Raw genomic sequence first — 22,692 nt, forward strand, 5'->3', positions numbered from 1 at the left:
CTCACAGGAATAAAGAACAATCCCTGTGAAAAAGGACAAACTTTGCTCTATGTGAACTCAGGCAGCAAAATGAGCCACTGTAAACCTGAACAGAGAGCTAAGAAGGCATTTGGGGTCAGTCCAAGAAACCAACATGGGAAAAACAACAAGTTTTTTCATGGGAAAAGTCTTGATTTCATGGAAGACACGTTTTCTGAATAAAAGATCATGCAATTGTTCTAAATTATTTCTGGTTTTTCAGCTGGACACAATGTCCTTCATTCCCACTTTTATTCCCCTCATGAAATCCCTCAAACTCTACTGCATATTAGGGGTTTCAATCTTTAGAAAGAGAAGTTTTTGTTCCAAAGTCAAGCCCTGCTTCAAAAGAAGGGGAGAGTTTGTTTCACTGTCTTGGCAAGATCTCTTTGAGAATCTAGGAGAGAAGAACTTGTTTCATGTTCTGGAGCTAAAATGTTGCCTATCCATTGCAGTTAAGCCTGAGGCTCTGTCAGAAATGAAAAGCTAATAAGACATTCACTCACTTAAGGAAAAAAAAAAAGGAAAAAGCCAAGCGAAAAACATACTCTTCAGGTTGGTGTTGGAGGCAAATAACTCAACTACAAAAAGCCATCAGGATTTTGCAATTTTAATTTTTCTGCTCATTGAAGCTTTCTACTTTCAGGCAATTAAAACCAGGCATCAAAGGCACATGAAATTGGGATGGGGTACTGATTAATTTGCAGAAAAAATGTTCCCAATTTAGTTAGACACAAATCAGGCATCAATATCTCAGGAATTGGGAGTATTGAGGCACCGAGGAGACCTGAGAGGAGCACAGGGAAGAGAAGATGGAAAGAGTACATTCCCACGGAGGGTAGAAATGTATCTGCCAAGTGCTGCTCATGATAAGAACTCGAGGACAGATGCAGAGCTAGAATAGCCCTAGCCTATGAACAATTATTTCTTCCTCCTAATTTTGCCCCACAAATGTTTCTGCATTGCAACAAATGGAAAAGTTAGATTTTGTGCTTATGCTGAAATTGAGTGTATTAAAGCCCATTCTGCAAACAGTGTTGGGCCACTCAAATAAGCAGAGAAGATACACATTAAAATCTCCACAGGAATCAATTCCTTTGAGTCTGAAAACCCAGATATCAACATTATCCCTCTCCATCAAAACCTGCCCTCTTCTAGTAAAAAATACCATCAATGCAGTGCCACTCAGTCACACATCTATTGAATACCAAGCTCACTAATGATCTGCTAGAACACCTTAATGCTTGACTGTGTCCCTCTGTACAGTGCCAGCTCCTTCAGGTCTTAGTGTTATTAAGAGTCCTTCAGACCACTTGATGAAAGAATTTCTGGAGAGCTATAGAATTACTTGCTTTGTTTACATGGCTGTTGCTGTGAAAATTCACCTCACGGAGGCCGGTTTGCAAGCTCCAAGAAGCTGATGTTTGTGCCCTCTTGGCAGAAATTTTCCTACAGAAGCAGCAGCTGAAATGCACAAAGGAAAGGGTCCAGTGCACAATCTGGGCTGCAGCAGGCAGTACAAGAGCTGGGCACACAAAATCAGCTGCTCAGTGCCTCCCTGGGCTGGGATAGAGTTAATTTTCTTCACAGTTAAATCATGATACTCCCCCCAGCTTTTGGACCCAGAATTTGGGATGAAGAAATATATCCAGGCCTAAGACAAGTAGGACAGGAGTGAAGATGAAATGAGAGAGAAAATGAGACCTATTAAGGGTTTGGAAACCTGTTTAGAAGAAGAGCCTGGAATACAAAACTAGAAGGGAAATGTGTTGACATGGAGTGAAGAGGGGAGAAGAGATGCCTGGGAATATCAAGTACAGATAAAAGAGCTGATGGGAAGGCAGAAATTCTATCAGCCAATACCACACCAATCTCTCAATTTTTGAATTATTAAGGAAAAAGGTCAGTAAAATTCTATAGGATATTTTTTCCCTTTTGTACTAGAATAGTTGTAGAAGGCAATAAGTAAAAAGAAAGCAAGATTTTCTTGAAAAATCTATTATATTGTTAGTGGCCTGATGTTGATAAACATTGATGGCATCTCTCATTGCCTGAGAGCAGCTGTTTTACTGACAGCTGTAACTGCCTTGATACCAGCAATCAAAATGCTCCATCTAAAACAGAAACTAAGAGCAGTCAATGCCCTTTCAAAGAGACCACATACATGTCCCAGCTTTTAACTGGAGAAATTGCCTAAAGTAATGAAAGGAGCCCAAGTTCCCAGACAAGAGACTTTGTAAAAAAGGGAAATCAACTTGTGTCAGATGTAATCTAGAGGCCTTTAAGAAATGGGCCTCTCAACAGCTCATCTGGCATGAAATAATAACAAATTGCAATCATCATGGTTTTGATATGGATCTGAGGTGTCAAAAGCATTAACCCACGCTTCCCAAGCCACAGCCTCCTGAAAGACAGGCATTTACAGAAGAGAGGGGCAGAGATGTAAAAAAAACCCAGTTGCTAGATTTGAGAACACATTTAAACCAAGACAATATCAAGACAGATCATCTCATGGCTTTATTTTCTGGTGTGGCAGTAAAGTTAGCTGGGCATTCTTAGGATGTTTAACATCCTAAAAATAATCAGGTTGTCCACTGCACTTAATGTACCGACAACAATTATCTCACTAAAATTATCTTAACATCTCTGAGCAAGCACACTGCACAGGGAAACTTCTAAGCTTTGGAGTTTTCTTCTGCTGAAGAAAATCAGATTATTTGGTTCCTTATTAAAAAGTGTTTCAATGCAAATATTTTGATAAAAATCTCCCCCTTAGTGTCATTTTGTTCTATTATAAAAGCATCATAATAACTGGTCACTGATCTGAATACGAGAGGCTGTTGACTTTGTCTCATTTATTCTACTGCTTGTATTCCTTGCTAGATAAAGCAGAGTCATAAAAACTTCATTGCCTTGTGAAAAATTTAGACTTGTGCCAATCTTCTGCAATCTTATCCTCGTGTGAAGTTCACCAAGAAAGACAGACGTGCTGCAGGTTCAATCCCAGCCTGGAATATCTTTGCCTTGTCCAAAAGAACTTTATTATGCATCTTTGTGTCCTCAATCCATCAGCACAAATGGCACATCAAACCAGGGATGATCAGGAAAAGCTCCAATTGCATTCAGCACACAAACTTCATGGCTGCTATTCCCAACAGAAAATCATATCTAGTCAGCCTGATCTAAGACACAACAAATACCACAAGGTTATGGATTGATGTTTATAAAAAGCTGACAACTGTTCTTGATTATTCAGAGAACTCAATGTCTATGAAGTAAAACACATGAACACAACCCTTTGAGGAAAAAATTTAAAAAAAGAAAAAAGGGAAAAGTCCAGCACTTCCAAATGTGGTGCGGAGGAATGTTCAATTCTCTGGACAAGATACCAAAATGCTACTGAGCAAGCCATGAGGGTTCATGGCTTCCCTAGACAGAAGAACAATCAGCACAGTGCAGGGAAAGCCTTCTACAAAAGTGCACAAGTGAAGAAATAACCTGACTCAAGCACTGTTTAAAACAGATCTGACAAGCCTGTCTGAAACCTGTGCCTTTGGTGTTGGTGTAAACCCCAAACCCCATGTTTTTGCTAGAGTAGCTGCTGACAATAATGGTTTGCCCTGCTAATACAACAAATATTTTATTAAAGGAATATAATTTCTACTGCACTAGATGTGTGCTATAGAAAGCAGTAGAATTCAAAACAAAACAAAGGTAGCTATTTGACAGAAGAATGCCTTCTGGCAGGAGCAATACTATTTAACAAATATGGTACATGACTTTTAAATTAAAAGCTCTGTGAAGTGCTCCACACTGGTGTCATACAGCTCAGTCCTCACTGTATCCCTGTGGAAAGTCATGCATTGCTTTCCTCAACCACCGAAAAGAATTTCAAGCTGCTGCCTCTGCCACCGCAGCACACATCAGAATCTAAATAATTACTAAGCCTTCATTCAATTTCCCACGTGGGAATTGAGAATTAGCTTCTTAATTCCTGTTGAATAAGCCTTTGATTTTTTTAATATGCAGAAGCAAATTGTAAGTTAGAGGTCAAGTTTATCAGAGCTCTCTCTTTTTTCTTGTGCGGAAAACACAAAATTTACCAGCACTTGAGTGTTATAGGCAACATTTTTGGTGAGCAGCAATACAGACAGTGCTCTTTAAAATGAGGGTTCAAAGCTACCCCACAAAACTTGAATTCTGTTCTGCAAGTCATTGAACACCACTGAGAATTTCAGGGGGATAGCCAAGAACCTGACTTGGGATGCAGAACCAACTGCACTCCCACTACAGGAATGCTTTTAGCAGGTGGATGGGTCAAGGAAACCATTTTAAAGTCTTGCAAAGTTATCAGCACCTAGTTAATTTCTCTCTGAAATTGAAAGCAGGAATATTACCTTGTAAATCTTCTACAGTACTTCCTACAGCAGGGTAGATTTGCCAGGGATAAGAAGGAGATTCTGAAGCATTAGCAGGGAAAGCCCCAAGGAAATTGCACACAATGACAAAGCCATGCTCCAAAATGGGACAGCAGCAGAGGAGGGTGCACACAACTCAGATGGATTTTAAGGTCAAAAGTAAGTAGGAGATACAGAAAGCAATTATATCACAGGTTTGTTATAAAACTTGGCCAACAGCAGAATGACACAGAGCTTAGCTGGAGGGGAGTGGAAAAATAACTAAAACAAGGCTGGCAATATTCATTGCCCAGTGTCTGGAAACAAATGTTGGAAGCATTTTGCTATGGGCAAAGATACTTGGACACAGCAAAGGATCCTAAATCTTTCATATGGCAGAAAGGACACATAAACAAAGAAAAAGATGTCAAACTGAAGTGTTTGTGCAGGCTTGGGAAGAGGAGGCTGGACGGTGTGTGGCAGGTGGTTTGCTTGTTTAGGTTTTATCAAAATTCAATTCATCCTGACATGTCCTAACTGATAGGAAGTGCAGCATGGAGTAACATCAACATGAGGTTGTGAAGATTAGTTTAGGATGACTTGAAAAAATTGGAGTAGAAGCCTTTGTGTAGAGAACAAAACCCAAGATCTATAAAACAAGGAAATAAGAATGAGAGAATGGGGGGAAAAAAGCCAACCCATACTTTGGAAAGTGAGAATAGCATAACAGTCAGAGAAGAGGAACCTGAAAATAATTCTGAAGGATACAAGGTACAAAAGTTTAAGATGACAAATCTTTGTGCCCAGGCTTTAGACAGCATAAAAGTTGGATTAGGTTGCTCAGAGTGGTCTGAAGAAATTGTATGTGCCAAGGCATACTGGGAATCCTGCTCCCCACTCCAGTCCTCTTACACTACAGTGTGTGCAGCACTACGTTCAAAGCAGCTGAAAAGGCTATTTCACTTGGTAAAGAGTGAGCCCTTACCCTGAACAATACACTTTTCTCTTTTTTTTTTTGTCCCATTCTCTACATAGTAAGTAATGTGCTTCAGTAATAAGCAAAATTTTCATGTTCGACACATATTTCTCATTTTCTACTTTATTTCCACTTTAAAATTACATCCCCCATCCTTTCATCATTGTTATTGGAGGTATACTACACAACTTTGGTCTTCCTATTTGCATGAATCTGGCAGACATCAATAAAAGGCAGCACTGCCAGCTAATAACCTTCTGATAGCATATTTTACAAGAAAAGAAAGAGCACTTTCCCCCCACATTGCCCCAAACTGATTTTTCATCAGTTTGATTGGGATTGTAATTGACTGCTAAAAAAAGTAATTGCAATTACTCACTACTGAATTAAGTCAGTTGGCCTTGGTTGGTCCAAGAGGTCATAGGATATTGCTCCTTTACAATATGATCTGCCACAACAGTGAATGGCACTCAAAATTCAGTTTCTGGTAATATTAGTATATCATTAATTGTAATAAAAAGTTCACTTCCATACATATGTAAGAAGAAATAAGGTGCTACAGCCCAATCTCAACTGACAACACAGCAAACCTCTCTGGAGCCCTTTGAAGACACTGCTTTGTTGTCTTAAGGCTACATGAAAAAATAAGGCATGCTCTAAAGCAAAAAAAAAAATCTCCAAAAAGGACCCATGTTTATCTCAAGTAATAATAGAGCACTTCAGCAGCAGCAAGACCACCAAGACTTTTATAACAGAAGTGTACAGACATTTACTTCACCCTAGTGTGAAAGTGACAACTTGGGCCACATCATCTTGTACCCAAGTAGAATGGGAAAATGGTCTACAAATGTGCAGACATTTGTATATCAGGTTCATACTATTGCCTAAAACTTTGCAGTGCTGTATTTTACCTTACACATCCTGAATTATTTCAATTCAAATCCCCCCAGCAGTATGAGGATCAACAAGACCAAGTGCTGGAAAACTGCCCAGCCAAAAAGGATCTGGGGGAGCTGGCTGGCAGCACTGAACACCAGCCAGAGTATGGCCAAGGTGGCCAAGGACATTCTAGCCTGGATCAGCAAGAGTATGACCAGCAGGACCAGGGCAGTATTGTCCTCCTGTAGTTGACAGTGGTGAGGCCACATCTCAAATCCTGTGTCCAGCTCTGGGCCCCTCACTAGAGGAAAAACACTGAGGTGCTGGGGAAGGACAACACAGCTGGTGAAGAGTCTGAAGAGTCAGCAAAAGTCCTTTGTGGGGCAGCTGAGGGTGTTCAGCCTGGAGAACAGGAGCCTTAGGGCAGACCTTATCACTCCCCACCTCTCCCTGAAAGGAGGCTGTAGCCAGGTGGGGGTCAGTCTCTTCTCCCAGGCATCCAGCAATGAGGACACAGTCTCAAGCTGCACCAGGAGAGGCAAAGGTTGGACATTACGAGGAATTCCTTCATAGAAAGGACAACTGGACTCTGGGATGGGCTGTCCAGGGAGGCGGTGGAGTCACCATCTCTGGAAATATTTAAGAAAATACCAGACATGGCACTTGCTGCCATGGTCTGGTTGACACACACGGTGGTGTTTGGACAAAGGTTGGACTCCAAGATCTCAGAGGTCTCTCCCAGCCTAACTGATTCTGTGATGCTGCACAAACCGAAAAACTAAATAGCAACAAACTCCTCAAGGTGCCATGACCAACAGAGTTAAAGCTTTCCTCAGGTCTAGACTTGAGGTATAGGAAGAACCAAAGGTTTATTAGGTAGAGAAGAAAATCTCTTTTCCACATGTAAGCATTTGCTATCAAAGATATAAAACTGATTCTTCCTAGGTATTGAGTACAGTATGCTTTGAAAAGGGAAAGGGGAATTGGGAAGGGGGGGAACATCAACTTTATCTTTACTTTTCTTTCCCCTTTTTTCCTCCCTTTGCACTTAATTTCACAGACTGAAAGGGACTAAAAGTTGGCTAGTGGGTAATAGCACAGTAAAAGTTTAAGTGCTAATTTTCTGTCTAGGACAACTCAAGTTATCTCTCTAAAATTAAGGATTAGTGGTACCTGGCCATCAGGGTGAGAGAGCTTAGTTTCTAACGAATCCATAAATCCAAATTATTTTCCTGGATTACCCGAATTTCTCAAATGCATAGTTTGAACGGAATCACTTAAACTCCAGATTTAGAATTCTCCCAGACTAAAAATATCCTGTAAATTTTGAGACATATTTTGATGCTTAAAAATAAGTTTAAATGCCCCAAATACACACTAAGACGTTGGTCTTCATTCTTTTTATGTCTTAGCCCAGGCATTTGCAAAACAAAGGCTTGAATTTAGTGAAGTTTTTCAAGAAAGGGAAGAAAACCAAACAAACATCCCCCATCATCACAAAAAGAATATAAAACAAACAAACAAGAAAATCCTTCCATTAAGTCCCTGGTCTCTGAGACAGGCTACTGAAGCTACTGATAAGAAAGAAAGAAAAGGAACAGGACTAGTACAAGAAATAACCTTCAGATTTCAAGCCCCAAGGTCAAATGTGACAGATGCTACTGATTCCTTCATATATTTTCCTTGACATCTATGAATGCAATCCATCTTAAGTGAAGTTGTAGATGCCAGAAAGGGAATAGCCTATTATGATTTGCAGCAGCCTTCAGAACCAGGTGAACTTTCTCTGTTGGAAGTGCTCTGTGCGCCAGTATTCATACACCTACTGAAGTGCTGGCTGTGTGAAGTATGAGTGTTTTGTGACTTCCTTTCTTATGCATACATGTTCACATTTCATGTTTTATTTCAGAAACACCTTCAGCTTCACATATTTACAGAAAAGTCTTCGTATCAATCTCAAGCTTGGTGATGAGGGAGGTCAATAATAAAAGATCACATTGAAATTAGGTGTCATTTGCTATGTTCTTATAAAAAATTTGGTTTGATATATAGTATATAATACTCACCATTAATAGTGCAGGTAGAGGTGCAAAGTAATAATGACAATTAAAATGAACCATGATAATTTTTCCTTGCCCAATTCTAATTTCTCCAAAATACACAGATCAAAAGAAATTAAAATCAATCCTTTATTACAAACTCTAACCTTGCTGACAAGATTTCCTTGATTTCCTTTGTGTTCTCGCCACTCTACTAAGCACACTTAAGATCTTTACTTGCTTTATAATTATAAATGTAACACATGGGAAAAAAAAGATGAAAGGTGAAATTAAATCAGTGACCACAGTGACAGTCTGACAAGTACCCAGAAGACAACATTCAAACTGTGGCAGCAATTCTGCTTTGCTAAATTACCAACATGCAACATAAACATACCTGATGTCTCCTCACCTACAGAAATAGAAAATGGGAACCCCATTAAATAGCAAGAAAGGATTGTATATAGCACCATGGAAACAGAAAAACAGCAAAAGATAGTAGCCACATCTGGTGTCATTTGAGATAAATCAGAGAGTGCTGTGCTGCATGGCAGGAATTATAACAACTCTTTTGCCATTACAGAAGATCAATAGCAGTGCACTGCTTCTCTCCCTGTATCATCTGCGGGTGCTTGTAAAACCCAACAGCACTGCAAGAGATGTCAGAAAAGACTAACCACATCAAAAACATCCACAGACTCAGAGCAGCTGGAAACCCTGCCATGCAACAAAAGTAACTCTGGTAGAACACAGTGATGTATTGTTCCCCATAGAGAAGTCATACTGATTGTTTAGGAGTTAGGAAGGTCTAACCAAAGGTGTTCCAAAACTCACAGGTTAAACTGGAGTAAAACTGTACTGCTCTTTAAAATGAATGATAATTTTAACAAGTATATAATTCTGCCGAACTGATAAGCAAGGACATAGTTACCTTCTGAGTAGGAAGTTTCTTGTATATATTATATAACAAAGTTATGGCTGTATTTGGCAGAGTTTCTGTGTACCACAAACCAAGTATCCCTTTGCCAGCCTCTGGTGCTCATCCCTCAGGAACCATTCCCAGCCATCACTTCTGCCATTCTGCTCCTGGTGTGTGTTCCACTGCCCCATCACCCTACTGCAGTGTGATGCATCTTAGCTTAGCCACCTTTCTTCCCACATGCAATACATCAGCTGCAGGGAAATGTGTCAGCTAGGAAAATAAAACAAAAAGGTGTCTTCCCAACAACCATTTCTGCAACTCCTCTGGCTCATTATGGAACTCATACAACTCTAGTCCACAGGCTGTTTTCTTTTCTAAAAAATGAGACCAGAGAAGCAAACAGAACATCATAGTTCTGCTTTGAGTCTTTATGCATAATCACACCCAGTAATTTACACACAAAGACAACATGGGTGAGCTCTGGTAGCAAATAAATATTTGGGGGCCATGCTGTCTTTACCTAATACAATTTCATAGCTTTACATATATTCTACTTAAAATCAGCCTCAAGTGCTGTCACCCAAAACCTTGACTTACCTGATTTCACTCTGAATAAAATAGTAATACATGACAGCATCTGCTTTTTTTTCCTTGTAAATGTAGGTGAACTGTAAAGACCTTGTAAGATCTTAATAGATATAATTTGGGTTATACAATTTAAAAAGGGGGAAAAAATGAAAGAAGATATTAGTGCTGTGCATAGTTCAAGATCTGAGGAAATCCACCCTGGAATTAACTTATTGCTTTATTACCCTTCATATGCATTTTTTTTCAATAAAACACATTCTTCCTGCTATGAGCTTGATCTCAAGCAATGCATGGACTCACTACTGCACATACATAGTCACACACTTTACACCTCTGGTTTGCAAAGCAATATATAAAGCACATAGAATCAAAGAAGTGTCAGCTGTGAAACTTTAAAGTATTTTTATTTCTAGCACAGACTCATCATTGGGGAATTCAATTACTTTGTGCCTAGAGCTAAAATCCTTATAAAATTTTAGAAATTATTTGGTTATAGCATGGTCAAAGAACTCATTATAAAAGAACACAATTGTTTGCAATTTCCAAGACAAAATAAAATATTGAACAGAACAGTTTTCCACTGTAGGATTGCTAGTTCATTTAAGAACACCATTGAATTTATTCTTGACTTTCAATCAGCTATACTGGATTCGTATTTAAAGGAAAAAAGGTGCTTTAAAAAGTGAGATTTACATGTTTTGTTATCAGAGCTGGAATAGCTAATATTATCCCTCCAAACAAAGGAGGGGCACTGAAATTCTGGAATGAAGATTCAGGGCAAATGGTGACAAATTGCTGCCTTCTCATCTGTGGCTGTGAGACGCTATTTAACCATCCCCATGTGACATTTATGTGGGCACAGTAGCAGAGTTTTTCTGCACTGCTGAGCTGAGAGAGGAGTTACTGCCTCTTGCAGTGAAGGGACAGGACCAAAGGAGGAGGTGAAAATGAACCAGTTGGTGGCTCCAACTGGAGTTTTCCAGCACGTGGAGTACCAAGGAGTCAGACGTACAATCCCATGAAAGCCACAGGCGCATCCTTAGCCATCCACACCCCACAGAGCTGCTGTTGGGGAGCAAGCTGCACTTCTGGCAAGCATATGGGACAGCCAAGCTATAACCAAAGGCACCTTCTGCAAAAGCACAAACCCTCCTTACTGCGGTGACGATCTCCATCTGCAACACACAGCTGAGTCATGCCCGTTATCCCCAGCAGATGGCAAAGGCAGGAATTTGTTACTGTACTTAAAGCAATCCTTCCCTTCCCTCCAAGGCTCCTTACATTTGGCACCTGCCTGGGCTCCCAGGGAGCTGTGCCCACCCACAGATCCCAGGCCCAGCTCCTCCATGATGAGCATTCCACACACAGCAACATTCCCTGGGAGTGCCAAGGAGCAGAGGCAGTGCCAGCGCAGGAGACACTTTGCACAAAGCGTGTTTATTAGCTGTGACACAGAACACAGCATTTGCAAAGAGCTAAGGAAGAAGACAGCTGCTGTGGCTCCTCTAATTACCTCTCCCCAGACATCAACAGCAATTTACAATTTGGATGATGTTGCTGGAACTAAGTATGATCTAGATCCACACACAAGCTCTCCTTCTCACTTTTATAGGCCATGTGTTATATGAGAATTACAACTATTCAAACTGTTTCTATGAGTTAGGTTATCTCCTGCAAGGCTTTTTATTGCACATTCTCCTTTTGCTACTGGAAGATACAGAATTTGCTGTAGACAGTAATCAGATAATCACATCTTGTTACGAGGACAAGCCAGCAGGATTTGCTATTCGGAACTCTCTAATCTATCACATCAAAACAAAGAACATTTGAGATGTTTGGTAAAAATTATGCTCCTTACCACATTTCACAACAAAGGTAAGAAATAAAAATTTTAAATAGTCAGTATATAGAGCAGGTAGAACATGAGCCTCACATATATCCAAATTAAATTCCGAGTTACTCTACTCCTACAGCATCTTGAAATATTTACTGTGTTCATCTCCTGCTGTTTTGCTGCTAACAAAAATTTAAAAGAATACACAGGAAGTCTGACAAATTAAAACATCATCAAGATTAATTGCACAAAGAAGATAAAACATTTCAAACAGTTGCACCCTTGAAAGATCAAAAGCTTTCCTCCCCTGCCAGTAGTTCTGAACAGCTTTATGGGCAAAAAAAAAATCAGAAGTGAAGACAAAACTGAAAATGTATGCAGGCACATGAAACTGCAAAGACTCAGTAGATATTCTAAGCCCAATAGTATACATGGGTTAAGAAGTAGTAAAAAGCAATCACACAGAGAGAATTAAGCAGAAAATCTTTAACCTGAGGATAAGTATCCGTGCTTTATGTGTACCTGCAAGCACTGAGAATACATATGGTGTTGACTTAGAAACTCAATTACCTGGGAATTTGCTAATGTTTTGTATGATAAAATAAGCACAACCTCCACCCTCTATGATATTTTAGACTCATGCCAGACAAGCACCTCCTCAGTGTCATGTCCTGCTCCCCTCAGATGTGCAGCATGCATTTTGTGGCTCTATGGCTACACAGTCGAGTGATTTTTCTCAATTCAAGCTGTGAGTGAAACGAGGGGATGAGACTCACCCATGTTTCTCTGGACTCTCCTCTGACAGGATTTCGCTGCTGCTCTCATCAATGGGATGGACACGAGCAATATATTCTCCACTCTGCTGGTAAAACTTGTACACAGCCACTTGAACCACACATTGATCACTGTTGCTCCTCAGCCAAGGGCTCAGGATGGTGGGGCTTGGCCTCTCTGATGCGTTGAGAAACAGAAAAGAACCTGGAACAGAGGATGCAACAAGAAAGCTTTAACAATTAGAATAACCTCAAGGCCTCCTAGATTACAGATGAATAATTTCAAGTTTTATGTCTCAGCTCATTCTGCAGCCCTTCCATAACTCATTTGCCATCTAGTTTGGAAAGCTTGCCCATTTTCTATTAAACCTATTAAGATTAAAGCAACACTTCAAGTCACCTCTGAATGGTCCAAAATAAAAATTATATTTATATTTAACTCCCAGAAGACAAAAGCCCACACAGGTGATTAAGGAGATTTAGCTTTAAATTCTTGTCTTTAACCTCTCAGATCTGGTTCAGACCCAAGTATATTAGCATTGGTTCTGCTGGATCCTGATTTGACAGCTCTGGTACATACATATTTAATTTTAACACTTTATACTGTATCTAGTCTTCTCACCCAAATAAGGAACACAAATTCAATAGCTTTTCTTTTGCTCTTCTATAAACAGAAGACTGCAGGAGTTTTAAGTCTAATATTAGAGACAGGATAAAGGTCTGACACAGTTTCATTTCTTCAGCAATTCATCCTAATGTATTAATTTTATATGCAGCTAATCCACATTAAACATTTCATTATTATCCACTACATTGACTCCCTTGGCCTAATTCTATTTCAATGCAATCTGAGGCTTATCCAGTGGGACAGAGGTAATGTATTTTCATCCCATTGCTGCTCATTTCAGGTGAGTCAAATGACTCCCTTTCGGCAGCTGACTAATTTATCAATTTGTCCACAGAACAAGCACACTGAGGCCTGTAGCTGGCAAATGAAAGGGACCGACCCTCAGAGCAAGAAAATCATGATATTCCACAAATTCTAGCAAGACTGGTTAGGAAATGAAATCTCATTGTCTTCATTACCTGGAGCATGCATTAATACAGCCTGTCTGTTAATACTGAAAACATGCAGGTCTGATGAGGAGTAATTCCATTGAGAGAGAAATTAAGGCTCAACAGGGCTGTAATTAAAGCTTATTTTCAAATGTGCATGAATTTCAGCCAGAGCAGAAGCTTGTGTTTGAAAATGCCAAGGTTGCAGCTTCAGAGAAATGATCTCCTACACCACTGAGCATGGCTGATGTGATGTCCAGACTGTCTAAGGAATACTATTGAGGAGCTACAAATGGATCCTTCTCCTTTTCACCTCAGTGGGTGAAAAGCAGGAGGTGGAGCAGGAGGTGCAAAGCAGCCACTCTGAGCTCCTGCAGCAGAGTTCACCTCCTTCCATGAGGCATCTGGTGAATTGTCCTTATTTGATTGTCCTCAATTCTCTCACTGAACTGAGAGTCAAGAGCTCAGATTTTAACAGCTCACAGTAAGGTGCTGGTTTGGAACACAAGAACTGCACTTGTGTTCACTGATGTCCCCTCTGAAAAAGTCTGATTTGGCAAATCATCTCAGGTCACACAAAGGGTAATAAAGGAAGGGCTACAAATGAAAACTGGATTCCTATCAAACACTGTTTCCCTCACATACATACATTTATCATACACAGCATTTTTGATATATTTGTCAAAAACAGTGTTTTTGACATTTACACCGCATTAATGACATCTAAAACTAGAAAACATCTGTACTGAACGAAACATTAAGAAATACATAAAGTACAGCCTGCTCAGATGTCAAGATTTTCAAACAGAAGAGAGTGAAATGCAGTCACAGCTTTTTTGCCTTAATAACAAGATTCCTATATCTAAATAATAGACTTTAATACAGTTGCTAATGGAATTGTTTGATGAATTTAAACAAAGGTTTTGTCAGTCATTTTTGTTGGTCAGTAAAAGAGAAAAAACCCCAACAACACAAAATCCAGCTACATGTATCATCCTTCCCTGTCTCTCCCTTTTGTTGCAAACAAAAGAGAATTAGAGCAGTAAATCTTCTGGCTTTAATTTTACCATCCCCATAAGAACAATGAAATCTCTGACATGAAAGGGAGCAGAGAGATTTCTGCTGGTGGCAGAAAGACACTAAGTGTTGTAATAATTGCTGATGGTAACTTGCCAGGTGCAAGAGCCATTTGCACATCTTACTGCCTTGCAACAGGGAGTCAGATTTTAAAAATAACAAAGGCAGCTCTCATTCCTTCTTTTCTTGCAGTAGTTCTAAATCAAGGGAGCTGCCAAGGATAGTTCCTCTTATGCCCTGACTTGAGGTCAGGTTTGAATCATCAATGAAGTCCAGTAGTAGGCCAGGGTGGCTGCTACAGCAAATTTGTGAGTCACAAATCTCCTTTGTTCTGACTTCTTCATTCCTACTCTCTGTCTGCAGGGCTCACACTGTGCAGTTGCAGCTTATAACTCATCACATGGCCAGTTGTACCTACTGGTGTATATTGCTAAAAGGAGCACAGTTTTGCCATGGTGGGGTTATCCCAGCACACTCTGCCAGGATGCTGTTCCCAGGAGGCACCAGCTGCTGTGAAGTGGGAATCACTGCAGAAATCATGGCAGGGGCACAGCTCCACAATGGATTACACTGTGCTGGCCTCACCACCAACACAGTCTGGTCAGAAATGTCCTCCCAGTACATCCTTTTGGGGAGATCACCTACCCAGGCAAAGACTAGAGCTAAAAGAGATTATGTTTTTTATAATATATACATGTTTGTTTTATTTTAAAAGAGGAGGGAATAAATACAACTTTGTTCTTGCTTTTGAAAGCTCAGCTACCTCATGGGTGACTTCCTTGTCTGCAGCAGCATTCTCTTTCTGCTCTTACTGCTCTTTTAGTTTGTAAGTGCCAAGCAAGGAACTATCAGAGCATCACTTAGCGCTGGTGTTATGGGAACAGTTTCCCAAGTTGAAATGGAGGTACTTACTTTAATACCACAGACATTTTCTTATACAGCAGAATTTGAAGATTCTGGGATTAAGCCATAGCACCCACAAAGGAATAATTAATGAATCTGATGTAAGAAATGATAGATTTTGAACAGAAATCCCTATACTTCTCCCTTCCCTCAAAAGCACAATCTCTCAGGCACTGCCTGACACTGTTTCCTGAGATGCTCCTCCACAGGATCAACATGACCACCATTTCCAGGATCAGCCTAGAGACTGCTCCTTGGAGTTCAGGAATCACCTGGAGATCGATTCCACATCCCTGCCAAGGGATACAAGAACATTCTATTTCACAGCAAGAGACTTTCTCAGCAAAACCAGAAGCTACCTGTTCACCTGTATTTCCCCACAGTGGGAGTCCACGTGGCATGCTCTGAGATCATTCTGTAGGCTGTACGACTCTAAGGTTCCAGCTAGAATTTCCTTGCCATTATTTTCTCCTATTGGCTTGCAGCTCTAATAAGGCTCTTGGGATCCCCCTGGGTGAATAGCTAGAAAAAGCACTGCAGCTTCCACCAAACTTCTGCTGCTACTTAGATACCAGGGGACATAAGCTGAGATGAAAGGTGCCATCATGGTTCATGCTGCCAGTGTGACATTCTGCTGCTCAGGACTCTGGAGGGTCTGTTACTTATCACAAAGATCTTCACCAATGAGTCACTGCAGGACTCTTTTGCTACAGGTTTTAAATTGGACCCTAGCTGCACAATGTGATGCTGATCTTGAGGAGATGCAGTTAAAATAATGAAATTGTAACTAGATATACACCCACACAGCCAGGCACTTAGCACTTCTGGGGTCCTGAGCACATTCATTATCATCACACAGAAGCCAAGGTTTGCAGAGGGAACAGCAGTCAGTATTTTGCCCCCAATATACCCATGTGTTACATGACACAAAAACTACTAGCTGATACTGCTCTGTGGTGTTCCAGAAAGTGCTGGTCTAAATGCAAATACTTCATTTTTCATATTCCCTCTAAACACTCACATACTGTGTGACAAACTTACCAATAATATTCAGCTTCTAATGATAATTTTTCCCTGCCTATTTTAAATAGCTGCAGTCATAAGGCAGTGGTGTTACTCATCCTCATATGTTGTGTCTGATAAAATCTCTGGCAACTTGCTGTCACTTCAGACAAACACACATGAAAAGATATTTATGCTTTAAGCACAGTAGATTATTGCAGTTGACATAAAAGGAATATTACAAGACAAATTAATATATCCTGCATGAAAAATCGCTGTTGATCCCTTGGAAACTTGTTTACAACATTTTAACATTCATGTCACACAAGGGGAGGGATGGTTTATCAGCTTAGTAGCAAGATGTTTTTGAGGTGATGAAGACAGCTTCAAGTTCTGCTGTTCAGGACTAATGAGGTAACGGATTATTTATAAACAAAAAAATTGATGTTAAAGTACTATGCAGGCACACTATGAACAAAGCACCTGTTCAAAAAAAGTTTTCAAATGAAGAAATACAAACTGGAAAGCCTACTTCTTAAACCTATATCAGCAACAAAGCCCATTCCCACAATCCCTGGCCCACATCCTTATCTGATGTAGATGCACAAACTACTTGAAACTCATGCCAGGGAATGCTGAAGCAACTTTGAGATGCTCTCAACACAGAGCCATTCCTCTGGTAATGCCATTCCTGAAGGTAAACTTGGAATCCTATTGCAAGCCCCTTGAAAAGCTGGTAATCTGCAGCTGCCCAACAGCTCTGAATGCACCCTGCTAACTGCTCATATCCTAAATCCTTCCTGGTCAGTCCTGGGGGAAAAGCAGGGACAGAGCCAGGTCAGGCTCTTCTGCTCAACAACCTCATGATGCTCATCAAGGTCAGTGCAACTCCATTGCATCCTTGGACCTTTCTGAGCCAGCAGCCCAGGAAAAACGTGTGGAGCCCAAAAAGATAGCAGCCTGAGAAGTCACATTGGGAAATAGGGGTCCTCAGCAAAGTTTTCACCTCAGAAAATAGCAAACAGATCTTCTGGGACAAATACATTGAGGCAATTCCTCAGCTTGCAGCTGAAGTCTAGGATTTCCAGCATGTGGTTGGCTTAACCTAATGAAGAGCAGCTCTGTGGAGAAGGACCAGGGAGCTTCAGTGGATGACAAGTTGACTGTGAGCCAGCAGTGTGTCCTTGCAGCCAGGAGGGACCATGGGATCCTGGAACACATTGGGAAGTGTGGCCAGCAGGGCAATGGAGCTGATCCTGCCCCTCTGCTTGGCCCTAGTGAGGCCACACCTGCAGTTCTGTGTCCAGTTCTGGGCTCCTTAGTACAAGACAGACCCGGAGCTGATAGAGAGGGTGAGCAGAGGCCACAAAGATGGTGAGGGGTTTTCTCTCTCTTGTGAGAAGAGACTGTAGGATCAGGGCCTGTCTAGTGTGGAGAGGAGAATACTGAGAGAGGATCTCATCAATGCATGTAAATATCTCAAAGGCTGTGCCAAGGGGATGGTGCCAGGCTCTGTTCAGTGGTGCCCACAGGATGAGGAGCAATGTCTGTAAACTGAAACACAAGAAGTCCCACCTCAGCATGGGGAGGAATTTCTTTACACTGGGGGTGGCAGAGCCCTGGCACAGCTGCCCAGGGGGGCTGTGGAGTCTCCCTCCCTGCAGACATCCAGAGCCCACCTGGACACGTCCTGTGCCACCTGCTCCAGGTGACCCTGCCCTGGCAGGGGGTTTGGAATGGAGGATTTCCTGAGATCCCTTCCAACCCTGACAATTCTCTGATTCTGTGAAAAGCGAGACTCAAAATACAGCTAGGCTGACTTAATCTGATCACACTTATAAAGCAGCAATTTAACAATCTTTGCAAAACTGATAGATTGTTATTCTGAACATAAACTCCATCTTCCTACTAAAAGGATTTTATTACCTTTCACGTACAAGTTCAATACTCTACCAGATTAAATTAGAGCTGTAAAAACTATTAACAGTCAACGTCTGTTGGGGACTGTACAGTAGAAAAAAATTATTTAAATCAAGTTTTATAGTCTTTAGAGATGCTGACTGGAGAGAACATTTCCACTAGTATCACAAAACATCCCGCAGAGCTGGTCTTTGCATTCTTCATTTCACACTTGACTTTCAAATTAACTATTCAAGTAAAACTCTCGTAGCAGGAGCTCAATAGTTGGCAAAAGCCATGAAAGAACTGGGCACTACCTGAGTGACAACATTAAAGAAAATATTCTGTTATACTTTTTTCTGGGCTTATATATACAGATTTTCTAATTGCCTCATCAAGGCTCCAAAATGTGCTGAATGTGAAGAATGTGAATGGTCTCCAGTGCTGAGCGCAATATGACTGCATAAGCATCAGAAGATTTGCAACCTGCTATACTTGCCTTGGACTTAAAATTCATGGAGGTAACGGCCTTTGAATTATTACAAAATTTGGAGCTGAACAATTCTTAACCATCTAATTATGGTAATTGGATGATATCTTACCTCTCTGGGAGTCGATCAGAGTTCTGCCATTAGCTGAAATAGAACAAGGATTTCACTTCTAATACCGAGCAGGAGTGTTAGCACATTTCTCTGGATGATGCAAGAGCAATTCAGAAGCTCTAATGAATTCATACTAACTCTGGTGGGCATGTCATACATTTTACAAATGGACAAATTAGGGCAGACATTAAACAACTGCAAACAGCATGCAGCCAAGATTGGTATCGGAGCTGAGACCTGGAAGTCAAAATTCTTTAAAATTATCTTCTATTTCAAGTGTTTTTCATTTCTTAAGTATAAAGCGGAAGGCCAATAATCCATCAAAGCAAAATAAAGTAAAATTTTGTCCTGTTACTAAGGCATCAAGCAAATTTGATTTGCCCCAAATGATTTCTTCTAAATTCAATGGCTTCACTCATAGATAATCTTGTCCCTCAAACAACTAGTGTTCACTGCCACCCTTGGGAACTGCAGCAGTGTTACAGAAATGTGACTTGAAGCTAGGAAAGACAGGAGCCCTTCATTTTCTCACACTCCAGTCCCAGAAATTTTCTTTATTATTTTAACTATTCTCTTGGAGACAACCTTGAAGCCTTACATACAGAGGGAGGAGTCTCTCAGCAGTGACCTTCACACGATTCTTTCACAGATTTCCCCTGTCACTTCCCTATGCTCAGATGCAGGACTTGAGCTGCAATCCAAATGAATACCCCCTAAAGATTTATTACTATTTATCAGTTTAAACTCCAATAATCCCTAACATAGTCATATAGAAAAACTGGAGCTCATCACAGTACTCTTTAGACAAGCAACAATAAAAGATGTTTTTCTCACAAAGCAGTTTAGTTCCAGTTTTTCAAAAGGCAAGTCAGATGGAAGAAGAAGAAGAAGAAAACAATTAAAAGCTCCAGGTATTGCCTTCTGTAACAAGAGCTAGAGCCAGATGCTGTTACAGCCCAATTCCTAAATGACTCAGCAACGTTTGCTCCCAGCTAAAAAGCACTGAACTGAAAAAAGTAGTTAGTTAATTAAAAACTTAAAATTCAATGCTGAAATTAAAATCTTTCCTTGAGAATGACAGAAGAGTCTTTAAATAATTCTGCCTTGCACAGCTGATTAACCAACATGCATCTTCTCTTTTGCTGCTGACAGAGGCGAACAGCAAGCTGCTTTTGAGACGCCTGTTCTGAGACGAGAGAATGGGAGAATTTTCTGTCACCGTGAGCAAGACAGACCTAAAGGGAAAGCTGAGAGGAAGCTGGTCCTGTCAGTAAAAACAGAGAGGCAGAATGCCTGTTCAGGATCTCAGTGTGTGTAGTAGTTAAGGGGAGGGTGTGAAAGGAAGTCTAGTGCTGTGCCTCTAGTTGCTGTTTTGCCCTCGAGTGTGCTTATTCGATTACACTCAGGAGGCTGGAAGCTCAAAAATTAAGTTCAGCAATACTGTGACGCACCAAGTACCTGAATAGAAATGTGCCTGGAACAGAACTGCAGTTCAGTGATGTCAGAGACCACGTTAAATAAGTAGTTAGTACTGCAGGTTAGTCCTCTGAAGAACTAGAAAGCCACAAGAGAAGGCACCTAATTAAATCTCTGTGGTGTAGCCCTCCTCCTTCTGCATTCTCTGTCAGGATTAAACTCATCACACAGAAGCTGCCATTATGTCAGCTTTATGTGCACAAGAGTCATAACTCAGACCATTGGAGAACTATGACACTGGTCCACAGATAACATAAATAAGATAAATCATGACAAGATGATGCATTTTAATGTCCCGTACATTTCAATTTGTTGTTGTCATCATCTTCTCCATATACATGCATGTACATCCATGCACACAGTGCCAGCAGTCTATTAGCTGGCCAGCTGTCACTGAAGGTAGTGGGAAATGTGATGATCCTATCCAGAGCTTGTTAAATGCCTCATAGCATAAAGCATCTGTAACCAAATCCCTTCTCATCCTCAGGTTCATCCTCTTCCTCCATCTCTAGTCCACACCACTTCTATCCACACACCTGTCAGTAATTCAGGTATCATTCTGCATGCCAGTTTTGTTTGGCAGACCCCTCTTCACTCATCTTTTAGCCCTAGAGGTTCCCTCATACTTTCTGTGCTTTCCTAAGTCATCATTGAAAGGATGAAAAGGGAGGAAAGTGCCTTGGCACAGCAGTTAGAGGATGGAAAGAGATGCAGATGGCAGAAACCTTTTGAGGACCCTCTGCTCTACTGTGAAAGCTATCCTGGCTGCTGGTTTTCCTTCTGCTCACTCAAAAGCCCCACCTGACATTCACATGTAAGAAAAAAAGCAAGCTTCACTCATATACCTGTTGTCAATGAGCAGACAAGTGAGGGGACAATGACCTTTCCTCTAGGTGTGACACAGAATTTCTCTGAATGTTGATAGACATGCTGAAAAATGCTGAGGTAAGCAATGACAGAAGAGGCTTCCACCAGCTTACACAGTTTCTGTTCCCTGGGCCTTCAATAATTTATGTGTTCTCCAATAATGCAGTTAAACTTCACATTTAGATAGCATTTTAGAAATTCAAAACATTGCAGAAAAATTAAATGATTAAACCTCAGGACACTAAAGATCCCTTTTCCAAATTGGAAAAGACAATATGAAAGTGAGGGGCTTGCCTCATAATGTGGTAAAATCAGGCATCACACAGAATTTGTAGTCTAAACTGCTCAATTGCCAACAATCTTATTTATGATGGCAACATTTATTTGAAAGAGCTAGTTTCATCTGCTTCTTGCTGTTAACTCTTGAATTAAAACTCTATCTAATCCACCTTTCCTGTGAAATAAAACAGATTCTCCTTTCTATTCCAGAGACAGGTGAAGGTGGGACTGTGGTTCAGATGAAGGCCACATGACCTGGTGGGATGAGATCTTAGCAGACTGGACTCCAGCTGTCTGCTCTCCATTCTGGCCTCTCAAAGACCTTCCAGCACAAAGAAGCAAACAGCCTATCCACTGCAGTCACTGTTTTAAAATGGGATCACTGAACCAGAGGAACTGGAAGGTTCCATAGGTCTCCATCCAGCATCCTGGCCTGAGCAGAACCATCACTGACACTAGGTGAGGACAGTTACAACTTTGCTCAGCCAGCTCTCAAAAGCCTCCAGGCATGGAGATTTGCCAGCCTCTCTGGGCAACCTGCTCCAGCACTGCACCCTGCTCCTGGTGAGTCTGTGAAATACAACCTGGACCTCCCAAATGGGAAGCTGCTGCCACCACATATTGTATCTTCTGCTACGGTGAAGAAGTATTTGGCTTTACCTTCTCTGTCTCTCTGCTGGGTGGTTGTGGCCATCTCCAGCTCACGTCTCCCCAGCCTAAGCCAGCCCAGCTCTCTGAGGGGGAACATCCTGCAGGCCCTGAACACACCCAGCCCCACTGGGCCCTGACAGTTTCCCCACATCCCCCTTGACCTGGGAAGGGGAGCCAAGGCCAGACACAGCAATCCAGGTGTGGCCTCACCACCACTGACCAGTCCAGACTAAGCAACTTTTCCCACATGGGTGTCTCCCTCCTATCTTATTTTGGATGGCTGCCTACCCTACTTGTTAAGGGTTGGGTCCTCCACAACCTGCAGGTCCTTCTTCAGCAGGACTACTCAAGGCCACCACTTCCCTGGGGAATGGGATACTTCACCCTGGTGCAAGAGCAGAGCTTATTACTTCTGATGGCTCCACAAGGCTCCTGTTAAGCCATTCCTCAAATT

General features: G+C 41.2%; 1 protein-coding gene across 1 annotated transcript in view; it reads right to left on the reverse strand.

Moving 5' to 3' along the window:
- ALK (ALK receptor tyrosine kinase) overlaps positions 1-22,692 on the reverse strand; it is a 302,903-nt gene that overhangs the window by 148,738 nt on the left and 131,473 nt on the right. The window contains exons 4-5 of the mRNA XM_058801239.1: positions 18,966-18,998; positions 12,430-12,631 (exon numbers count right to left, since the gene is read on the reverse strand). Of these exons, the coding sequence (XP_058657222.1) occupies positions 12,430-12,631; positions 18,966-18,998 (235 nt within the window). The remainder of the gene's footprint in view (positions 1-12,429; positions 12,632-18,965; positions 18,999-22,692) is intronic.

This window comes from Ammospiza caudacuta, chromosome 3, assembly GCF_027887145.1.
Source record: "Ammospiza caudacuta isolate bAmmCau1 chromosome 3, bAmmCau1.pri, whole genome shotgun sequence".
Classification (NCBI taxonomy): Eukaryota; Metazoa; Chordata; class Aves; order Passeriformes; family Passerellidae; genus Ammospiza; species Ammospiza caudacuta.